Raw genomic sequence first — 14,829 nt, forward strand, 5'->3', positions numbered from 1 at the left:
TCTCCAGTGCCAACATTTCTCACTACAGCACTGATCACTTCCTTTACGAACAAAGCTACACTTCCTTTTTCCTTTCTGTTTATCCTTCTGAAATACTGAGTACTCTCTAATATCCAAACTGGTTTCCCTGCAACCACGTCTCAGTAATTGCCACTAAATCATACCCATTTATCTCTATTTGTGCAGTTAACACATTAGTTTTATTCTAATGCTTTGTCCATTCAGATGCAAAGCCTTTAGGTTTGTTCTATTATCAGATTTCCCTACTCTTGCATGGTTCCTTGGTGCAATATGATGTTCACATGTTCTATACCTTTCTTTAATTGTCTGCCAACAATCAGCCTCATCACTAACCTGAACCCCTACCTTGTCCTTTAATTTTGACTTTCTAATTTTCCATGAATGATATTGCATGGCTGTCAGAATGAGAAAGCTCAGCTCAGAAAAGATGAGCCTAGTTGCGAGGATGATGCCATCCTTTGGAGAGCTCAAGTGGTTGTTCCCAAAACAGGAAGAGAGTTATTGCTGGAGGAATTGCATCGAGCCCATCCGGGTGTATCAGAGTTGAAAATGTTAGTGAAGTGGCCTCGCATTGATGCTGATACAGAAAGGATGGTAAAACAGAGTGAGTGCCAGCTACAGCAGAAGTTACCTGTTACTGCTCCTTTGCACCCTTGGGAATGGCCAGGCCAGCCATGGGTGAGAGTTCACGTAGATTAAGTTAGCCCATTTCTGGGCTCAATTCTCCTTTTGCTAGTGAACTCCAACTTGAAATGGATGGTGGTATTTGAAATGTGGTCCACAGTCTCATACACTACACTTGGCACGTTTCTTGCCCTCAAACTGAATTAAAGATTCTAGCATGAATGATCGCTCTTTCGGCAATCTTTCGCCACCCACAGCGTACCAGAAGAGCTTGTCTCGGACAATGTGCATTCACAAGTGTGGAGTTCCAGAAGTTCATGATGTTCAGTAAAATAAAGTATATCCATACAGCGCCATATCACCTCTCATCAAATGGGCTGGATGAGTGCACAGTGTAAATGTTCAAGGCTGGCATGAAGAATTAAACAGTTGCTTCATTAGAAACTAAAGTGGCACGTTTTCTGCTACTTATAGACCCACCCCATATATCACGACTGGCATAACCCCAAGTTGAGCCTGGGAGTTCCAAACTTGGAGAGTGGAGACAATGTAGAGTTGCCAGAAAAGGAACCATGATTCATCAAAAGTAGAAAGGTCATTCGAGGGCAGCACGGCGGCACAGTGGTTAGCATTGCTGCCTCACAGTGCCAAGGACCCAGGTTCAATTCCCGGCTTGGGTTACTGTCTGTGCAGAGTCTGCATGTTCTCCCCGTGTCTGTGTGAGTTTCCTCTGGGTGCTCCAGTTTCCTCCCATAGTCCCAAAGATGTGCTGGTTAGTTGCATTGGCCATGCTAAATTCTCCCTCAGTGTACCCGAACAGGTGCTGGAGTGTGGCGGCTAGGGGATTTTTCACAATAACTTCACTGCAGTGTTAACGTAAGCCTACTTGTGACACGAATGAATAAACTTTTAGGTAGACTATTCCGTTTTTGTGAAGAATTTTGGAAGCTTGAGTCTCAGGAGTTGTGGCCAGGGACAGGGTCACTGTCCAATGAGGTGAAAGTGCAGGACATGCTTGTTAAGAAACACATGGATATTTGAGGAGGTGAGAGCTATCCCAAGAGGCAGTGCTGTTGCCTGATCCAATTGTGCCATCAGGTAGTGTTGTTGCTGGTCTAAAGGACGAAGTGGCTGCTCAGCCAATGGTAGGCCAAAATGGTACTCCCAACGAAACTGAGGAAAGTGGACATGGATTCTAGAGCAAAGTCCAACTGAAGCCAGTTCAACTGAAACCACCTCTACAATCAAACCCCACCTGCTGTGCTCCATCGCTCCCAGAGAGAGTCCTCTTGCAGACGGAGTTTCTGATAAACTGGGTTAAAAGCGTTTCTTAGTACTAATTGTATCAACTATTTATGTATTATATAATAAGGGACTTAAAGGGGAAGGGATGTATTATCTGGCCCCTTTAAGGAGTGTACACTGGGAAGGTGATGTGACCTGATTACCCAATGGGGAACAAGTGCAACGATCTTGGTGCAGAGCAGCCAGAGTGGATCCTGGAGCTGGAAGTTTAAAGTTTATTTATCAGTGTCACACGTAGGCTTGCATTAACACTGCAATGAAGTTACTGTGAAAATCTCCTAGTCGCCACACTCCAGTGCCTGTTCAGGTACACTGAGGGAGAATTTAGCATGGCCAATGCACCTAACCAGCATGTCTTTCGGACTATGGGAGGGAACCGGAGCACCCGGAGGAAACCCACGCAGACACGGGGAGAACATGCAGACTCCATACAGACAGTAACCCAAGCCGGGAATCGAACCCAGATCACTGGCGCTGTGAAGCAGCACTGCTAATCACTGTGTCACCGTGCTGCCCACAGTCACACAGTCTGCGCTTTATCTCTCCAATATAGGGGAGACTGCATTCGGAGCGGCGTATACAGTAGACCAAATTGAAGGAGTGTTGGTGAAGTGCTGCTTCACCTGAAAGGAGTGTTTGAGGCGTTGGACAATGAGGAGGGGCGGGGTTATCGCACCTTCTGTGATTGCATGGGAAGGTGCTGTGGGAAGGGGAATGAGGGGTAGGGGGTGATGGAGGAATGGAGCAGGGTGTCACAGAGGGAGTGGTCCCTGCGGAATGCTGATGGGTGGGGGTGATGAGGGGAAGGTGTTGGCATGATGCTGGAATTGGCGGAAATGGCGGAAGATGATCCTTTGAAAGAGGAGGTAGATGGGGGGGGGCGGGGGGGAAGTGAGACAATATTCTAGCGTATAGGAGTGGACCACATTGCTGTGAGTCTGGAGTGTCGACCAGACCAGATAAAGATGGCAGAAAGTGAAGCAGATGTGTTTTGAGACTAAATTTCAATACCAGATTTCCTTTGAAATATTGAACTGAAACTCCACCAGCTGTTGTGGTGGGATTGTGAACCTGTGTCCCTATTCACACACAGCTGGCTTCCGGGTCCAGTGATGTTACCACTAGAGTTTACCATGAACAACTATACTGGGCTGGTGGATTGGATTTGTTTTAAAATTAATATTTCACACAAGTTGATTTGGTAAATCAAAAATGATTATCTATATAAATGAGTGAGAAAACAACTCACTCATCATTTTATTTTGAAAATGAATAGGTTAAAAATCAAATGGAATATTCAGGAAATTCCAGGATGGGACAGCATGCAACCCTTATACTTGTTTGGCACGGTGGCACAGTGGGTAACACTGCTGCTTCACAGCACCAGGGACCCGGGTTCAATCCCTGCTTGGGTCACTGTCTGTGCGGAGCCTGCACATTCTCCCTGTGTCTGTGTGGGTTTTCTCTGTAAGAAGTCTAACAACACCAGGTTAAGGTTTATTTGGTAGCAAAAGCCACTAGTGGCTTTGAAATGTTGGACTTTAACCTGGTGTTGTTAGACTTCTTACTGTGTTTACCCCAGTCCAACGCTGGCATCTCCACATGGGTTTTAAATTAGATTTTATAATCACTTCTAATGATCTGACTGACATCGAGGCACATTACTGGGAAGGAAACTGCAGAAGGATTGTGAGTATCTGGTCAGTTTCACATCATGATCAGGGCAGCGTGTGAAACTGACTGAGTGACAGGGTGGGAGGAGTGTCAGTGAATGACATTCCTCCACTCACTTCCGCGTTGCTGCTTTGTCTCATTTTTACTTTTGGTGTGTGTGCGTGCTTTAAGTTTTGTTTGTTTTTGCACTGAGTGTGGGGCAGGGAGTTGGCGAGTCAGTTGGAGCTCTCCTGCCTGTGTTGGAACCCTGGGGTCCAGCCCGGGACCACCCAGCATTGATTAGGAGGGGAGGGGGGAGGAGGGAGGGAGTCTCCCCCACATCCTCCTCTCCAGTTTCCACCACCCTCTCTCACCCCTTCCTCAACTCTCGGATTGGCCTCAGTAACATGAGAAGATGGAAAAGTTGTCCAGCTTCCTCCACATTGGGGACATCGTGTCTCTGTACGCCGAGGGGACTGTTAATGGCTTCATCAGCACATTGGGGTGAGTGCAAGTGTCGAGTGAAACTTTCAAACTCTGCCAGAAAGTGTTGCAATTTCCATTCAGCCGCAGCTTTGGGGTTTGTGCAGAAGGAAAACGGCCCCTTTGCCTCTTCAAGAGTGTGACAAAAGTCGGAAGTGTGGGTTTTCTTTCCCTCTGGTGGAGGGGCCTCTGATATTGAATTGTGGAGGCTGTTTCGTAAGGCAGCTGTTAAACCCTTGCTACGACGAGCGAGGCGGTGCTCACTTCACTGAAGTGTGTGATTAACCTTAAAACGCGGGGGGGAAGAAGCACATTTTTACCTTCATTTCCCTCAACTTCCCCCCCAAGCTGCCCCTCCACAAAATCCAATTCATCAGTCAGAATGGTTTTGAAAGCAGAAATCTCCAGATAGAAGTTAGTGGGGGTTGCATGTACTGTGGGTGGGTTTTGCACTGAAGTGTTACATCAACTTGCTTGCTCAGTTCTAATTCTTTTTTTGCAAAAACAAGTTCTCCCCTTTTTATTTGTCACCCTGCACCCACTGTCTGTGTAAAAGTATTAATTATGGACCTGTCTCTCTTCCTGTGTCAACTTTGACTCTTTGCTGGGGGGTGGTGGGGGAGTGGGAGGGGGTTGGTGTTATAACACTTGTTTGTTAAGATAAGCAATCTCTGCAAGCTATTTGAAATTACCCGCGGGGAGGGGCAGGGGGGAAAAAAATCTTTTCAGATTGAACTGAAAAGTTTGTATCAGGCCCCAAGTCTGAAAGATGTGCTGGTTAGGTGGATTGGCCATGCTAAATTCTGCCTCAGTGTACCCGAACAGGCACCAGAGTGTGGCAACTAAGGGATTTTCACACTAACTTGTTTCGTAAATAAATTTTAAACTTACTGCGCTACTTAAGTGGAAGAATAGAAAGACTTGCATTTACATAGCATCTAGTCTGTCCTCAGGATGTCCTCAAACACATTGGAGGCCCACAGAGTGCTTTTGAGCTGTCGTCCTGCGGTGCAAAAGCAGCAGCCAAATTATCATAGCATCATAGAATCCCTACAGTGCAGGAGGAGGTCATTCGGCCCATCGAGTCTGCACCGACCACAATCCTACCCAGGTCCCATACCTGCAATCCCACATATTTACCCATCTAAGGGCGGCACGGTAGCACAGTGGTTAGCACTGCTGCTTCACAGCTCCAGGGACCTGGGTTCGATTCCCGGCTTGGGTCACTGTCTGTGTGGAGTTTGCACATTCTTCTCATGTCTGCGTGGGTTTCCTCCGGGTACTCCGGTTTCCTCCCACAGTCCAAAGATGTGTGGGTTAGGTTGATTGGCCATGCTAAAATTGCCCTTAATGTCCTGGGATGCGTAGGTTAGAGGGATTAAGTGGGTAATTATGTAGGGATATGGGGGTAGGGCCTGGGTGGAATTGTGGTCGGTGCAGACTCGATGGGCTGAATGGCCTCTTTCTGTGCTGGAGGGTTTCTAAGATTAATCCCTCTAACCTATACCCCTGGGACACTAAGGGCCAATCAACCTAACCCGTACATCTTTGGACTGTGGGAGGAAACTGGAGCACCCGGAGGAAACCCACACAGACACGGGGAGAACGTGCACACTCCACACAGACAGTGACCCAAGCCGGGAATCGAACCTGGGTTCCTGATGCTAACCACTGTGCTGCCCAATTATGCTCAGCAAGATCCCACATGCAGGGCTGAGGTGATGATGTCCAGATCAGCTGTTTTGTTGGTCGGTGGGGAATGGGATGCTATTGGTCAGGATTACTGGAGAGAACTCTCCTTGCCTTTCTCGGAGTCTGACTGAGGGAGACTCCCAGCTTTAGCTGTGGTGAGCTGGAGCTTGAGGCATCAGCTCTGATTGTCCATCTCAGTGGGGAGGTGTCCTGGATCCTGTTTACGGACACACAGTTCTGCTTTGTCTTGTACAGTGTGCAGATTGAGTAGTTGATATTTGTCTGACAGGCCCTCCTTGAAATTTAATTCAAGCAACCTGTTCTGTGCTGTAAGAAATCTTTAGATTTGGGCCAGTCCTTGCTGGACGCTGATCTGTCTTCCCATTGCAAAGGATACCTCGTGATGCCCCCCTCTCTCAACTTGTATTTGAATCCAGGCAAAACTGTAAAATTCCAAGCCCTTTACTGAGGTGCCCCAGTGAATTCTGCTTGGACTTGGCAAGCTTTGCAAAAGGAACACCTCCGCTCTGTCCAATTCCAAAACTGATCTGTCCCTGCAGACACATTCTATGTTACAATTACTCATGTTTTGAGATTTATGAATGCAAAACATCTTTAAAGCAGAGATGAGAAATGTAATATAATCGAGTGAAATCAGCCATTCTTTTGTTTTAGTTAAATTGGACCTAATTTAATCTGTTTTGCAGCTTGTAGTTTGAGAGGTCGGTGGCACAGTGGTTAGCACTGCTGACTCACCGCGCCAGGGACCCGGGTTCGATTCCTGGCTTGGGTCACTCTCTGTGTGGAGTCTGCACGTTCTCCCCATGTCTGCATGGGTTTCCTCCGGGTGCTCCAGTTTCCTCCCACAGTTCGAAAGACGTGCTGGTTAGGTGTTAAATTCTCCCTCCGTGTATCTGAACTGGCACCGGAATGTGGCGACTAGGGGATTTTCACAGTAACTTCATTGCGGCGTTAATGTAAGCCGACTTGTGACACTAATAAATAAACTTCAAAAAGCAATCTTGTCCGGGTCTCAGTTAGATAAGGGATGTCGCTTGTTGCGCATTCACTGGGTCAGGCCTAGTAGCCTGGAATGTTTCATGTGTTTGAATCACAAGGAGGTCAGCGTTAATGGTTTGTTAATATATTGTTAAGATACGTATTGTTTAATTGGTACCTTGAGCACAAATAAATGGCGACATTAAAGTTGTGTTTATTTTCTTGTCTGATTTTCCAGGCAATTCGTTTCTAATGGAGTTACCATACTTGATTATCCCGCAGAGTCAACATTAATGAGGGAGGGAGTCATTCCACCTTCAAAAGGCTATCGCTTTGATTAATTTGTTCATTAGCTTATTAAGAGAGTGTATTGTAAACAGGGGGCCACTGGGTGTTACAGAGAGCTTGGAGGCTGGGCAAAGTCAATAAACTCTCTCAGTAAAGTAAAGCTCTGTGTTTGGGTTTTGACTTCACCAAGCGACAGCGGCAGTATCAACAGTCAGAAACATAGAAACTAGAAGTAGGAGGAGGCCATTCGTCCCTTCGAGCCTACCCTGCCATTCATTATGATCTCGGCTGATCATCCAACTCGACAGCCTGATCCCGCCATCCCCTATATATCATACAATCCCTACAGTGCAGAAGGCCATTCGGCCCATCGAGTCTGCACTGACCACAATCCCATCCAGGCCCTATTCCCGTAACCCCACATATTTACCCTGCTAATCCCCCTGACACTAAGGGTCAATTTAGCATGGCCAATCAACCTAACCCACACATCTTCGGACTATGGGAGGAAACCGGAGCACCCGGAGGAAACCCATGCAGATACGGGGGGAACGTGCAAACTCCACATAGTGACCCGGGGCCGCAGTTGAACCCGGGTCCCTGGCGCTGTGAGGCAGCGGTGCTAACCACTGTGCCACCGTGCTGCCCTAAATTGAATTCAAATTTCACCATCTGCCGTGGCGGGATTCGAACCCGGGTCTCCAGAACATTAGCTGAGTTTCTGGATTAATAGTCAAGCGATAATACCACTATCATAATCTTGGAATCCCTAAAGTGCAGCAGGAGGCAATTCGGCCCATTGAGCTTGCACTGACAACAATCCCACCCAGGCCCTATCCTGTAAGGTACCGCATGGTAGGTTGTTGCATAAAGTTAAATCTCACGGGATCCAGGGTGAGGTATCTAAATGGATACAAAATTGGCTTCTTGACAGAATGTGGAGATGCCGGCGTGGACTGGGGTAAAGATCTTGACAGAAGCCAGAGGGTGGTTGTAGAGAGTTGTTTTTCAAACTGGAGGCCTGTGACCAGCGATGTGCCTCAGGGATCAGTGCTGGGTCCACTGTTATTTGTCATTTATATTGATGATTTGGATGAGAACATAGGGGGTAAGTTTGCAGATGACACCAAGATTGGTGGCATAGTGGATAGTGAAGAAAGTTATCTCCAATTGCAATGGGATCTTGATCAATTGGGCCAGTGGGCTGACGAATGCCAGATGGAGTTTAATTTAGACAAATGCGAGGTGATGCATTTTGGTAGATTGAACCAGGGCAGGACTTACTCAATTAATGGTAGGGCGTTGGGGAGAGTTACAGAACAATGAGATCTCGGGGTACATGTTCAAAGCTCCTTGAAAGTGGAGTCACAGGTGGACAGATTGGTGAAGAAGGCATTCGGCATGCTTGGTTTCTTCGGTCAGAACATTGAATACAGGAGTTGGGACGTCTTGTTGAAGTTGTACAAGACATTGGTAAGGCCACACTTGGAATACTGTGTGCAATTCTGGTCACCCTATTATAGAAAGGATATTATTAAACTAGAAAGAGTACAGAAAAAATTTACTAGGATGCTACCGGGACTTGATGGATTGAGTTATAAGGAGAGGCTGAATAGACTGGGACTTTTTTCTCTGGAGCGTAGGAGGCTGAGGGGTGACCTTATAGAGGTCTATAAAATAATGAGGGGCATAGATCAGCTAGATAGTCAATATCTTTTCCCAAAGGTAGGGGAGTCTAAAACTAGAGGACATGGGTTTAAGGTGGGAGGGGAGAGATACAAAAGTGTCCAGAGGGGCAATTTTTTCACACAGAGGGTGGTGAGTGTCTGGAACAAGATGCCAGAGGTAGTAGTAGAGGCGGGTACAATTTTGTCTTTTAAAAAGCATTTAGATAGTTACACGGGTACGATGAGTATAGAGGGATATGGGCCAAATGCAGGCAATTGGGATTAGCTTAGGGGTTTTAAACAAAAAAGGGCGGCATGGACAAGTTGGGCCGAAGGGCCTGTTTCCATGCTGTAAACCTCTGACTCTTTAACCCCACGTATTTACTCCACTAGTCCCCCTGACACTAAGGGGCAATTTAGCATGGCCAATCAACTTAACCTGCTACCTTTTGACTGAGGGAGGAAACCGGAGCACCCGGAGGAAACTCACGCAGACACAGGGATAATGTGCAAACTCCACACAGACAGTGACCTGGGCTCCTGGTGCAGTGAGTCAGCAGTGTTAACCACTGTGCCATCATGCCATCCCATCTTTGATCCCTTTGCACCAAGAACTATTTCGAACTTGTTCTTGAAAACATTTAATGCTTTGGCCTCAACTAATTCCTGTGGTATCGAATTCCCCAGGCTGATCACTCTGGGTGAAGAAATTTCTCCTCCTCTCTTCTAAATGGCCTACCCTGTATCCTCAGACTTTGACCCCTGTTTCTGGGCACCCCCACCATCAGGAACGTGCTTGTTGCATCTACCCTGCCTAGTCCAGTTGGAATTTTATAGGTTTCCAAGAGATCCCCCCTCATTCTTTTGAAATCCAGCAAATCTTATCCTAACTTAGTCAATCTCTCCTCATACATCAGTCCCGCCATCCCAGGAATCAGCCTGGTAAACCTTTGCTGCACTCCCTCGAGAGCAAGAACATCCTTCCTCGGATAAGGAGACCAAAACTGCACATAATACTCTAAGTGTGAATTGTATCTGGAATATTCAGCACTGGGCATAGCATCTCAGGAAGAATCCTGGTTTTGGATAATAGTTTGGTTATTAGTGGGGTTAAATTTTGATAACAGGATTCATAAAGGAGGCACAAGGGAAATCAAATTGAAGTGTTTAAAATGATTCACGGATTTGGTAATGTCCTTGGAGACAAACTATATTCATCTAATGGGGAAGTCCAGAATTAGGGTGGGGGAAAACCCGAAGGTTTGAGGTAGGTAATTTGGGGATGAAGTTAGGAAGGCGATTGGAAATCTGGGATTCCCTTCCCCTCAAAAATGTCAAAACTGAGATTGGCAGGTTTTTATTGAAAAAGGCTATTAATGGTGAGGGAACCCAGTTTGGTAAATAGGAGTTAAGATACAGGTCAGCCATGATCTAACCGAACGGCAGAACAGCCCAAAGGGCTGAATGGCCTCCCTGTACCTGCAGTGCTCCAATGGCTGAGAGTGTAACAAATGCAGTGTGCAGGAAGAGATGGATTGGGAATGGGTTTGAATCAATATTTATTGATGTGCAGGATTTCTCCAAGCTTGTCATACCTGTTCTCTGCAATCGCACATTTCATAGTCAGTTTGGATTGCATGTTTATCTCCTACCTGGATCTCCTTGACTGAGAGTGACATGACTCCGTCCCTTGTTAAAGTTTAAAAAGTTTAAAGTTTATTTATTAGTGTCACAAGTAGGCTTACATTAATGCAGTGAAGTTGCTGTGAAAATCCCCTAGTCGCCACACTCCGGCACCTGATCGGGTACACTGAGGGAGGATTTAGCACAGCCGACGCACCTAACCAGCACGTCTTTCAGACTGTGGGAGGAAACCCATGCAGACATGGGGAGAACATGCAAACTCCACACAGACAGTGACCCAAGCCAGGAATTGAACCCGTGTCCCTAGCGCTGTGAGGCAGCAGTGCTAACCACTGTGCCACCGTGCCACCCATGTTGACTCTGCAAGATAATTAATATAGCATTTCCCTTATGTGCCTGGAAAATCGGCACATTTAGAAAAAAATAAAAATCACAAGCTCTTAAAAGTGATAAGCTTATCGGCACCTCTGTTGTTTCGAGGAGTGATATTGACTCGCTGGAGCTCAGTGTGAAAGCTGTGTCCCAGATTGACATTTCCAGCTGGTTATAAACTCAGCCTAACCAGCCCAAAAAACCCCAGTAAGAAATCAAAATTCCAGCAGTGACAAACAGGAGAGCTCTGAAATCTTGGCCAATACACAGTGCAGAAATAGCCCTTAGTTTATGCTTAGTCTGGTGCCAGTTAACCTCTTAAAAGTGAAGCCCTTTATTTAAAAAAATATATCCACAATGGCTGAAGTTTTTTAACCCTAGTCTGTTATGGACCCTGCCGTTTATCAGTGCAGGTTGGCAGGATGGGGTTATCTAATTTAGATGGGGGGGGGGGGGGGGGGGAGGTCCCTCCCAAAATCCTGGGCGCATGCTTGAGGGAGGTGGCACTTTGCATTGTTACCCAGCAATGCCATTGTCAGACAAAGCTTCCGAGGTACAGGGGCCGTGCCCAGTTCAACCCCTTTGTATATGGGGGACAATTTGACAGGGAGGTATTTAGTGAGAACAATTGATACCCCTCCTGTCGAGTGTTTTGGGATATTTTACAATTTTGATGCCATACAAATGCAAGTTGTTGTTGTGATTGGCCTCTTGGGCGTTTATTTGCGTTGTGCTAAATTTGAGTTATTTTTCTTGTCTCTCTCTGCCCAGCTGTGCAGTCGGGTTCTGTTTTCCTTCCATGACTGTGTGGCACAGTTCTTAAAAGTTTAAAGTTTATTTATTAGTGTCACAAGTAGGCCTACATTAACAATGCAATGAAGTTGCTGTGAAAATCCCCTAGTTGCCACACTCCGGCACCTGTTCGGGTACACTGAGGGAGAATTTAGCATGGCCAATGCACCTAACCAGCGCATCTTTCAGATTGCGGGAGGAAACCGGAGCACCCGGAGGAAACCCACGCAGACACGAGGAGAACGTGCAAACTCCACACAGACAGTGACCTGAGTTGGGAATCGAACCCGGATCCCTGGCGCTGAGACAGCAGTGCTAACCACTGTGCCACCCAGGGTAGCAAATAACTACCTGAACAGAAGCTGACACTGAATGACGTCAAAGGAACAGTAAATTTTTAATTTGGAAAAGCTCTTGCTGAACAAGACGAAGCAGCTTGCATTTAAGTAGCACCTTTTCAGGAGCTTCTGAAGTGAAGCACATCTAGTCAGGTATTTAATCAATGCTGGCATGTAGGAAACACACTGAGAAAGATAAATGGTACAGTGAGCAATATGACACTGATCAAACTATTTGCTTCGAGGTTGGTTGAGAGATAAATATTGGCCAGGACATGGTGAGACTGCTCATCATCAAAATAGCCCCATGGGATATTTTAATATCCTCCTGAGAGCTGACAGGGCGTCAGTCTGCACCCCTGCGAGAGAGAGATACCAAGTGCTGATGCATGTTGCCTATATTTGCAAATGCAACCCACAGAACTGTGTGAGTGATATTGTGTGAATGTGACTGATATCACTCCCAATGCAATGGGGAAGTGTGGGAGGGTGGCCCGAATTATACTGGAGACTGTTTAATTGTGTGCTTAAGGATGTATTACATTGATATCATTGTGCCTATTAATGCTACCCACTGCATCTTGCCTGATGTCAAGACTGTAACACAATCTATGGTGCCAAAGGGCATCAAGAATGGTCTTGTTTGAATTGCCCAGTGACTCCAGTCTCTTTAGTTTATATAAGTGATTGCAAATGTGGGGGAAAATCTAACCCCCATGGGCGGCACGGTAGCACAGTGGTTAGCACTGCTGCTTCACAGCTCCAGGGTCCTGGGTTCGATTCCCGGCTTGGGTCACTGTCTGTGTGGAGTTTGCACATTCTCCTCGTGTCTGTGTGGGTTTCCTCCGGGTGCTCCGGTTTCCTCCCACAGTCCAAAGATGTGCGGGTTAGGTTGATTGGCCATGCTAAAATTGCCCCTTAGTGTCCTGGGATGTGTAGATTAGAGGGATTAGCGGGTAAAATATGTCGGGATATGGGGGTAGGGCCTGGGTGGGATTGTGGTCGGTGCAGACTCGATGGGCCGAATGGCCTCTTTCTGTACTGTAGGGTTTCTATGAACCACCCCGCCCGCCAGAGGAATCGGAGCGGGCGAGGGGCGGACCGTGGAAAGGTCCATTGACCTCAGGTGGGATTTTACAGTTTTGGGGCGAGTGAGGCTGGAAAATCCTGCCCATGATGTGAGAACAGCCTTTATTCACACAGCAAGTGGTTTGGGTCTGGAATGCGCTGTCTGGGAGTGTGGTGGAGGCAGGTGCACTCGAGGGCATTAGATGATTATTTGAATGGAAACAATGTGCAGGGGTTACGGGGAAAAGGCAGGGGGATGGCACTCAGTCATGCTGCTCGTTTGGAGACCCAGTGCAGACACGATGAGCCAAATGACCTCTCTCTGCACCGTGACAATTCTGTGATTCTGTAATTTGTACGGACTGAGGTCGAGAGACGAGCTGGCTGGTTAACTCGTGTCTTGAAATGAATTGTTTGCGGCTGATCCATACTTTTGTTAACTTTCACACTGGACTGTTTGAGTCCTCTGCTTTCCAGCCTCCCCCTTCCGCCCTCTGCAAACCTGATTTGAACTCATTAGAAACTCTCCTGCCCGTGTTCGTACCAGCTCCCATTCACCTCTTTCCCCCATGTGCTCGCTAACCTACACTGCCTCTGGCAGAGCCTCCTCCACAGGCCTGCTCCTCTGGCACACTGTAACCTCCGAGAACCAGGTGGCACTACGCTTCTGGCCTCCAGTGCACCAGCTCCATTTGTCCCACTACTGGTGGCAGTGTCTTTAGTTGCCAAGGTCCCAACCCCAAACATCTCTCCCCCCGTCTACCTCCCTTTATTCCTTTCAAACACTCCTTAAAAAGGGTTTCTTTGCCCAATCTGCCCCAATGTTTAATAATTTTGATTTGATTTATTATTGTCACATGTATTAGTATAAAGTGAAAAGTATTGTTTCTTGCATGCTATACAGATAAAGCATACCGTTCATAGAGAAGGAAAGGAGAGAGTGCAGAATGTAGTGTTACAGTCATAGCTAGGGTGTAGGGACAGATCAACTTAGTGCGAGGTAGGTCCATTCAAAAGTCTGACGGCAGCAGGGAAGAAGCTGTCCTTGAGTCGGTTGGTGCGTGACCTCAGACTTTTATATCTTTTTCCTGATGGAAGAAGGTGGAAGAGAGAATGTCCGAGGTGCATGGGGTCAATGGATGGGAGGCTGGTTTGCGTGATGGATTGGGCAACATTCACAACATTTTGTAGTTTCTTGCGGTCTTGGGCAGAGCAGGAGCCATATCAAGCTGTGATACAACCAGAAAGAATGCTTTCTATGATGCATCTATAAAAGTTGGTGAGAGTCGTAGTGGACATGCCAAATTTCCTTAGTCTTCCGAGAAAGTAGAGGCATTGGTGGGCTTTCTTAACTATAGTGTCAGCATGGGGGGGGGGACCAGGATAGGTTGTTGGTGATCTGGACACCTAAAAACCTGAAGCTCTCAACACTTTGTACTTCGTCCCCATTGATATAAATAGGGGCATGTTCTCCTTTACGCTTCCTGACGTCGAAGACAATCTCCTTTGTTTTGTTTTCACAGTAACTTCATTGCAGTGTTAATGTAAGTCTTACTTGTGACTAATAAATAAACTTTTATGTCATCTCCTTTGGCTTGGTGTCGGTTTTTCTCTGTGATATTGCTTTGTGATGTTCGACCATGACTAAGACACTTGCTGATAAAGTTTAAAGTTTATTTATTAGTGTCACAAGTAGTCTTACATTAACACTGCAATGAAGCTACTGTGAAAATCCCCAAGTCGTCACACTCCGGGTACACTGAGGGAGAATTTAGCATGGTCAATGCACCTAACCAGCACGCCTTTTGGACTGTGGGAGGAAACCGGAGCACCCGGAGGAAACCCACGCAGACACAGAGAGAACGTGCAAACTCCACACAGTC

The 14,829-nt window shown here is 46.7% G+C and overlaps 1 protein-coding gene across 5 annotated transcripts in view; it reads left to right on the plus strand.

Annotated features, from left to right (window-relative positions):
* The first annotated feature begins 3,788 nt into the window (after positions 1–3,788).
* Positions 3,789–14,829, plus strand: part of itpr2 (inositol 1,4,5-trisphosphate receptor, type 2) — a 252,424-nt gene continuing 241,383 nt past the window's right edge. For all 5 annotated transcript variants that reach the window (XM_078235257.1, XM_078235259.1, XM_078235258.1 and 2 more), the window contains exon 1: positions 3,789–4,107. In XM_078235257.1, the coding sequence (XP_078091383.1) occupies positions 4,019–4,107 (89 nt within the window). In that variant the 5' untranslated portion in view covers positions 3,789–4,018. The remainder of the gene's footprint in view (positions 4,108–14,829) is intronic.

This window comes from Mustelus asterias, chromosome 19 (genome assembly GCF_964213995.1).
Source record: "Mustelus asterias chromosome 19, sMusAst1.hap1.1, whole genome shotgun sequence".
Classification (NCBI taxonomy): Eukaryota; Metazoa; Chordata; class Chondrichthyes; order Carcharhiniformes; family Triakidae; genus Mustelus; species Mustelus asterias.